General features: G+C 56.2%; 1 protein-coding gene across 1 annotated transcript; it reads right to left on the reverse strand.

Moving 5' to 3' along the window:
* On the reverse strand, positions 1-4744 carry CSNK2B (casein kinase 2 beta). Its single transcript, XM_061360426.1, has 6 exons — positions 4640-4744; positions 3874-3976; positions 1968-2083; positions 1513-1588; positions 593-782; positions 1-91 (listed from the first exon to the last, which is right to left on the reverse strand). The coding sequence occupies exons 1-6, from the start codon at positions 4709-4711 to the stop codon at positions 1-3; spliced, it is 648 nt and encodes a 215-aa protein (XP_061216410.1). The 5' UTR covers positions 4712-4744.
* Between the last annotated feature and the right edge of the window lie 3895 nt (positions 4745-8639).

Raw genomic sequence — 8639 nt, forward strand, 5'->3', positions numbered from 1 at the left:
TTAACGAATGGTCTTGACCGGGCTCTTGAAGTTGCTGGCGGCCTGGAGCTGGAGCTGGTAGGCCATGGGGTGGATCTTGAAGCCATAGAGCCTATAGGGGAAATGGGGTTAATGGGAGGAAATGGGGTTTAAAGGGGGTTTATGGGGGGATAAAGGGGGTTTATGGGGGGGGAATGGGGTTTATGGGGGGGGAATGGGGTTTATGGGGGGGGAAATGGGGTTTATCGGGGAGAAATGGGGTTTATGGGGGGGAAATGGGGTTTATGGAGGAGAAACGAGGTTTATGGGGGGAAATGGGGTTCAATGGCTCTATAATGGGGTTCAATGGCTCTATAAGGGCTCTCTAATGGGGTTCAATGGCTCTATAAGGGCTCTCTAATGGGGTTCAATGGCTCTCTAATGGGGTTCAATGCCCCTATAATGGGGTTCAATGGCTCTCTAATGGGGTTCAACGCCCCTATAATGGGGTTCCATGCCCCTATATTGGGGTTCAGTGCCTCTCTAATGGGGATCAATGGCTCTATATTGGGGCTGTATAATGGGGTTCAATGGCTCTATACCCCCCCCCCCATTGCACCCCAGTACCCCAGACCTGGGCACGAACTGGTTGGCGGGGCGCTTGGGCCGGTACTCGGGGTGCACCATGAAGAGCATATGGGGGAACCCCGTCCCGAAGTAGGCGCCGTCGGTGTGGTGGTGGCGCGAGGATTTGGGGGTGTAGACGTCCATGCACTTGGGGCAATAGAGCTTCACCATGGCCTCGCCGGGGATGTCCGAGAGCCCTAGGGGGGGCAATGGGGAATGGGGGTGCTATGGGGTGGGAATTGACCCCTATGGGGTAGGAATCGACCCCTATGGGGTGGGAATTGACCCCTATGGGGTGGAATCGACCCCTATGGGGCGGAATCGACCCCATGACCCCTCCCAAACCCCCCCCATTGAACATCCCATTCACTTCTATGATGCTCTCCCATTGAGAACCCAAATCCCCCATTGATCCCATCATTGCCCACCATTGCCCCCCATTACCATTACCCCCCATTACCCCTCCCATTGCCCCCTCCATTGCTCCCCCATTACCCCCCCATTGCCCCTCCCATTGCCCCCCATGGCCCCTCCCATTGCCCCTCCCATTGTTCCCCCATTCCCTCCATTGTCCCCCCATTGCCCCCCATTACCCCTCCCATAGACCCCCCATTGCCCCTCCCATCTCACCCCCATTGCCCCACCATTGTCCCATTCCCCCTATTACCCCCATTGTCCTCCATTGTCCCCCCATTGCCCCTCCCATTGCCCCCCATTGCCCCCCATTGCCTCTCCCATTACCCCCCCATTGGCCCTCCCATTGTCCCCCATTACCCCCATAACCCCTCCATTGGCCCTTCCATTGCCCCCCCATTACCCCCCATTGCCACCCCACTCCCCCCTATTACCCCCATCACCCCATTACCCCCCATTGCCCTCCCATTGTCCCCCCCATTGCCCCCCATAGCCCCCCATTACCCCCATTACCAATGGGCAGCATGGGCTGGTTCTCACAATAGACCCGGGGGCAGTACCCGAAATCCCCTTGCTGGTATTTCTCCAACTGGGAATAATGGGAACAATGGGAATGGGGGAGGGGAAATCCCTATGGAATGGGGGAGGGGGTCCCTATGGAATGGGGGAGGGGTCCCTATGGAATGGGGGAGGGGATCCCTATGGAATGGGGGGGTCCCCATGGATTTGGGGGGGGTCCCCATGGATTTGGGGGGGTCCCCATGGATTGGGGGGGTCCCCATGGATTTGGGGGGGTCCCCACGGATTTGGGGGGGGGTCCCTATGGATTTGGGGGTTCCCCATGGATTTGGGGGGGGTCCCCATGGATTTGGGGGGGTCCCCATGGATTTGGGGGGGGTCCCCACGGATTTGGGGGGGGGTCCCTATGGATTTGGGGGTTCCCCATGGATATGGGGGGGGGTCCCCACCATTTGGGCGATGCCGCGGTTGGTGAGGATGTAGCGGGCATGGATGAGGCCATAGAGCATCTCTGCAGCCTGCTCGATGAGGTCGCTCTGGTTGGGGTTGTCCTCCAGCTCCTCATCTGTGGGAAATGGGGGAAAAACAAGGGAAAACGGTTAAAAACGGGTTAAAAATGATGGAAATCGGTGAAAATTGGGTGAAAATCGGTGGAAATTGGTGAAAATTGGGTGGAAATGGGTGAAAATGGGGTTAAATGGTGGCGGCCCCCTCCATGGGGTCACTGTGGTTGGGGTTGTCCTCCAGCTCCTCATCTATGGAAAATGGGGTGAAAACAAGGGAAAATGGTTAAAAACGGGTTAAAAATGATGAAAATTGGTGAAAATTGGGTGAAAATTGGGTGAAAATCGCTGGAAATTGGTGAAAATTGGGTGGAAATGGGGGGAAATGGTGGCGGCCTGCTCAATGAGGTCGCTCTGGTTGGGGTTGTCCTCCAGCTCCTCATCTATAGAAAATGGGGTGAAAACAAGGGAAAATGGTTAAAAATGGGTTAAAAATGATGAAAATCGGTGAAAATTGGGTGAAAATTGAGTGAAAATGGTGAAAATTGGGTGGAAATGGGATGAAATGGGGGGAAATGGTGGTGGCCCGCTCAATGAGGTCACTGTGGTTGGGGTTGTCCTCCAGCTCCTCATCTATGGGAAATGGGGTAAAAACAGGCGAAAATGGTTAAAAATGGGGGAAAACAGTGGAAAATGGGGTTAAAATGGGGGAAATTGGTAAAAAGAGGTGAAATGGGGTGAAATGGGTGAAAATTGGGTTAAAATGGGGTGAAAGAGGTAAAATGGGTAAAGATGGGTGAAATGGGTAAAAATGGGGTTAAAATGGGGTGAAATGGGTTAAAATGGGGTGAAATGGGTTAAAATGGGGTGAAATGGGTTAAAATGGGGTGAGATGGGTAACAATGGGGGGAAATGGGATGAAATGGGTAAAAATGGGAGAAAATGGGGTGAAATAGGTAAAATGGGTAAAAAGGGGGGACACAATGGGATCCAATGGGGATACAATGGGACACAATGGGGACTTAATGGGATGCAAAGGCGGTCAATGGGGATACAATGGGGTTCAATGGGGATACAATGGGGGTTAATAGGATACAATGGGGATACAATGGGACACAATGGGGACACAATGGGATCCAATGGGGGTCAATGGGATCCAATGGGGGTCAGTGGGGTTCAATGGGGATACAATGGGACACAATGGGGACTCAATGGGATGCAATGGGGGTCAATGGGGCTCAATGGGGATCAATGGGGTTCAATGGGTATCAATGGGGTTCAATGGGGTTCAATGGGTTCAATGGGTATCAATGGCGTTCAATGGGTATCAATGGGTATCAATGGTGTTCAATGGGGTTCAATGGGTATCAATGGGGTTCAATGGGGATCAATGGGGTTCAATGGGGATCAATGGGGTTCAATGGGACACAATGGGGATACAATGGGACACGATGGGATGCAATGGGGCTCAGTGGGGTTCAGTGGGTATCAATGGGGTTCAATGGGTGTCAATGGGGTTCAATGGGGATCAATGGGGTTCAATGGGGTTCAGTGGGTTCATGGATCTGGCGTTCAATGGGTATCATGGGATCAATGGGTATCAATGGTGTTCAATGGGCTTCAATGGGTATCAATGGGGTTCATGGGGATCAATGGGGTTCATGGGGTCAATGGGGTTCAATACACAATGGGGATAAATGGACGATGGGATGCAATGGGCTCAGGTTCAGTGGGTATCAATGGGGTTCAATGGGTGTCAATGGGGTTCAATGGGGTTCAATGGGGTTCAATGGGGTTCAGTGGGGTTCAGTGGGGTTCAATGGGGTTCAGTGGGGTTCAATGGGGCCGGTACCTGGCTCCAGGTCCAGGATCATGTCCAGCGCCTGCCGGTAGTGAGGAACCTGCTCATTGAGGCCGGTGAGGTTGAACTTGTCCTGGATGTAATCCTCATCCACCTGGGGACGGGGGTAATGGGGTTAATGGGAGTCAATGGGGGCAATGGGGTCAATAGGGGCTATGGGGGCAATAGGGTCAATGGGGGGAGTGGGGGGAATGGGGTAATGGGGGCTATGGGGGGAATGGGGGAGAATGGGGGCTATGGGGTAATGGAGGCAATGGGGAGAATGGGGGCTATGGGGGCAATAGGGTCAATGGGGGGAATGGGGGGAATGGGGGTAATAGCGGCTATGGGGGTAATGGGGGGAATGGGGGCAATAGGGGCTATGGGGGCAATGGGGGCTATGGGGTAATGGGGGGTAATGGGGGTATGGGGGTAATGGGGGTAATGGGGGGATGGGGGTTTTGGGTGTTTTTGTGTCTGTTTTGGGTGGTTTGGGGTCAGTTTGGGGTCTATTTTGGGTGGTTTTGGTGTATTTTGGGTGTATTTGGGGTGTTTTCGGTGTATTTGGGGTGTATTTGGGGTGGTTTTGGTGTATTTTGGGTGATTTTGGGGTGATTTTGGGTCTATTTTGGGTGGTTTTGGTGTATTTTGGGTGTATTTGGGGTGTTTTCGGTGTATTTGGGGTGTATTTGGGGTGGTTTTGGTGTATTTTGGGTGATTTTGGGTGATTTTGGGGTGATTTTGGGTCTATTTTGGGTGGTTTTGGCTCCGTCCCCACCTCACAGAAGAATTCGTTGCCCCGGAGGCCGCAGAACCAGGAAATCCAAGAAACCTCCTCAGAGCTGCTCATGGCGCCCACTGGAGCCTATGGGGAGCCTGTGGGGAGCAGAGACCCCATAGGGATACATTGGGACCGATAGGGACCCATAGGGAACCATAGAGACCATAGAGATCATAGAGACCCATAGAGACCCCATAGGGACCCATAGAGACCCCATAGAGATACATAGGGACCATAGAGACCATAGAGACCATAGAGACCCATAGAGACCCCATAGGGACCCATAGAGACCCATAGAGATACATAGGGACCATAGAGACCATAGAGACCATAGAGACCCATAGAGATACATAGGGACCATAGAGACCATAGAGACCCCATAGAGACCATAAAGACCGATAGAAACCATAGAGACCCACAGAGACCATAGAGACCCATAGGGACCCATAGAGACCATAGAGACCCCATAAGGACCCATAGAGCCCATAGGGACCCATAAAGACCATAGGGACCCATAGACATACATAGTGACCCATAGAGATCCCATAGAGACCCACAGACATGTACAGAGACCCTATAGCCACCCATAGATGCCCTATAAACACCTATAGAGACCCTACAGCCACCTACAGAGACCCTATAGACACCCATAGACACACTATAGGGATCCATAGATACCCTACAGATACCTATAGAGATCCTATACACACTAATAGATACCCTATAGTCCCCCATAGATACCCTATAGCCCCCCATAGATACCCTATAGCCCCCCATAGATACCCTATAGCTCCCCATAGATACCCTATAGCCCCCCATAAATACCCTATAGCCCCCCATAGATACCCTATAGCCCCCCATAGATACCCTATAGGGACCTATGGGCACCCACAGACCTCCATTCACGACCCACAGCGACCCATAAGCACCCACAGACACCCATAGGGGCCTACAGAGCCCCATAGCCCCCACAGACCCCATAGAGCTGCATAGCCCCCACATAGGCCCTCATAGAAACCCCATAGCCCCCCATAGAGCCCCATAGAACCCCCATAGAGTCCCATAGAACCCCCATAGCTCCCTATAGAGTCCCATAGAGCCCCATTGACCCCCATAGCCCCCCATAGAGGCCCATAGCCCCCCATAGAGGCCCATAGCCCCCCCATAGAGCCCCACAGAACCCCCATAGCCCCCTATACAGCCCCATAGCAACCCCATAGCCCCCGATAGAGCCCCATAGACCGCCACTGACCCCCATAGGCCCCTATGGAGCCCCATAGACCCCCCATAGACTGCCATTGACTCCCATACAACCCCCTTAGGCCCCTATGGAGCCCCACTGGCGCCCCATAGTCCCCCATAGGCCCCCATAGAAACCCCATAGCACCCTACAGAATGCCACTGACCCCCACAGAACCCCCTTAGGCCCCTATGGAGCCCCATAACCCCTAACCCCCATAGCCCCCACTGACCCCCACAGACCCCCATAGAGCCCCACAGAACCCCCATAGGCACCATTGGCCTCCATAGAAACCCCATAGCCCCCCATAGAGCCACATCCACCCCCATTCACCCCCATAGACCCCCCATAGGCCCCATAGACCCCCATAGAACACCCATAGCCCCCCATAGAGCCCCATTGCCCCCCATAGACACCCCATAGCCCCCCATAGCCCCCCATTGACCCCCATTGACCCCCGGAGCCCCCTCCCCCCCCTCACCGCTCTCGGGGTCGCTCCGGCCCCGCTCCGCGCAGGCGCCGCTCGGTCCCCGAGGCCCCGCCCCCTTCCCCTGCCCCGCAGCAGCCAATCAGAGCCCGGAGCGCGGCTGCGCCTGCGCGGGGGGCATGGGGGGAGGGGCCGCGCGTGCGCGGGGGGGAGGGGGAAGGGGGAGGGGCCGGGGGGGGGAGGGGGAAGGGGGAGGGGCCACGCGTGCGCGGGGGGAGGCCACGCCCCTCCCCCAGTCTTGTACCCCACAGCGAGGTCGCCATAGGGGAGAGCAGCGTGGGGCTGCCCCATAGAGAGTGACCCATAGAGACCGACCCATAGAGCCTGCCCCATAGATGTGCCCCATAGATCTGGATTTGCCCCATAGATCTGCCCCATAGATCTGGATCTGCCCCATTGATCTGCCCCATAGATCTGGATTTGCCCCATAGATCTGCCCCATAGACCCTTCCCTGCCCCCTAGATGTGCTCTATAAGTCTACCCCATAGCCCAGGATCTGCCCCATAGATCTGCCTACTAGACCTACCCATAGGCACACATCTGCCCTATAGACCCTTCCCTGCCCCATAGGTCTGCCTCATAGCCCCATAGGTCTGCCCCATAGATCTGCCTCATAGCCCCATAGATCTGCCCCATAGCCCTGCTTCTGCCCCATAGACCCTTCCCTGCCCCATAGATGTGGGGGGCAGCTGTGGGGCTCAGGGGGCTGCCCTACACCATCTCCTCTGTGACCCCTATGCCTGGGCCCTGGAACAGGATGAGAGTCAGGCCCCCCCCACATCCTGCCCCACATCCGCCCCATGGCTTCCCCTGGGACTGCCCCACATCCGGCCCCACAGCTTCGGTTTCTCCCCCCAACCACCCCATGGGGCCCCCACCCTCTGCCCCATAGCTCCTCATGGGACCCATTGGAACCCCCCTGGAATGCCCCAGACCCACGGGGGTGCCCCATAGCTCATCATGGAACACCCCATAGCGCCCCATAGCTCATTGGTGGTGTTGGTGGTGTTGGTGGTGTTTGTGTGGTGGCATGGGACATCCCCAAACCACCCCGGGACCCATTGGAATCCCCCTGGAATCCCCATAGTGCCCCATAGCGCCCCATAGACCATTATGGGACCCCCCCATAGCGCCCCATAGACCATTATCCATCCCTGTATCCATCCCTGTATCCCTGTATCCATCCCTGTACCCCTGTATCCATCCCTGTATCCATCCCTGTATCCCTGTATCCATCCCTGTATCCATCCCTGTATCCCTGCATCCATCCCTGTATCCCTGTATCCATCCCTGTATCCATCCCTGTATCCATCCCTGTACCCCTGTATCCATCCCTGTATCCATCCCTGTACCCCTGTATCCATCCCTGTATCCATCCCTGTATCCCTGTATCCATCCCTGTATCCCTGTATCCATCCCTGTATCCATCCCTGTATCCCTGTATCCATCCCTGTATCCCTGTATCCATCCCTGTATCCATCCCTGTACCCCTGTATCCATCCCTGTATCCATCCCTCTATCCCAGTATCCCAGTATCCATCCCTGTACCCCTGGGTCCCTCTCTCCCATTGACCCCTCTCTCCCCACAGGAAACCCCAGAGCTGCCGATTCCCCCATTGATGGGTGAGAGACGATTCCCAAACCCCACATCCCTATGGGGCACCCCATAGCCCCCCATAGGACATCCATAGCCCCCCATAGGACACCCATAGCGCCCCATAGCACCCATAGCGCCCCATAGTACCCCATAGCACCCCATACCCCATCATGGGACACCCCATAGCCCCCCATAGGACACCCATAGTGCCCCATAGTACCCCATAGCACCCCATAGCCCATCATGGGACACCGCATAGCCCCCCCATATTGCTCCATTGCACCCCATAGCTCCCTGTAGCGCCCCATAGCACCCCATAGCCCCTCATAGGACATCTATAGTGCCCCTTAGCTCCCTACAGCACCCCAAAGCCCATCATAGGACACCCCATAGCCCCCCATAGGACACCCATAGCACCCCATAGCCCCCCATAGGACACCCCATAGCTCCCTATAGCACCCCATAGCACCCCATCACCCCTCCCCCCCGGGAAACCCCCACCCCCCCCGGGCCCGCTCCAACTGCCGGAAGCGGGGGCGGGGAAATCCCCCCCTCCCCCCTCCCCCCCTGCGGTTCCCGCGGGTGGGGGCGGGGCCGGATCCCCCCCCCTCCCCCCCCCCAAGGGTTTAAAGGCCCCGCGCGCGCTGAGGGGCGGGAGCTGCAGCCGGAGCC

Source organism: Neopsephotus bourkii, unplaced genomic scaffold (genome assembly GCF_033783945.1).
Source record: "Neopsephotus bourkii isolate Nb327-2 ecotype Australia unplaced genomic scaffold, CSIRO-AGI_Nbou_v1 NB_1025, whole genome shotgun sequence".
Classification (NCBI taxonomy): Eukaryota; Metazoa; Chordata; class Aves; order Psittaciformes; family Psittacidae; genus Neopsephotus; species Neopsephotus bourkii.

What these genes read in the sequence shown, in the direction of transcription:
- CSNK2B (XM_061360426.1), bottom strand. Translation starts at nt 4,711, where the DNA reads ATGAGCAGCTCTGAGGAGGTTTCTTGGATTTCCTGGTTCTGCGGCCTC. An exon ending in GATCCTGGACCTGGAGCCAG is followed by an intron (nt 2,084 to 3,873) that starts GTACCGGCCCCA and finishes CATTTCCCACAG; the next exon opens with ATGAGGAGCTGGAGGACAAC. An exon ending in ACCGCGGCATCGCCCAAATG is followed by an intron (nt 1,589 to 1,967) that starts GTGGGGACCCCC and finishes CATTATTCCCAG; the next exon opens with TTGGAGAAATACCAGCAAGG.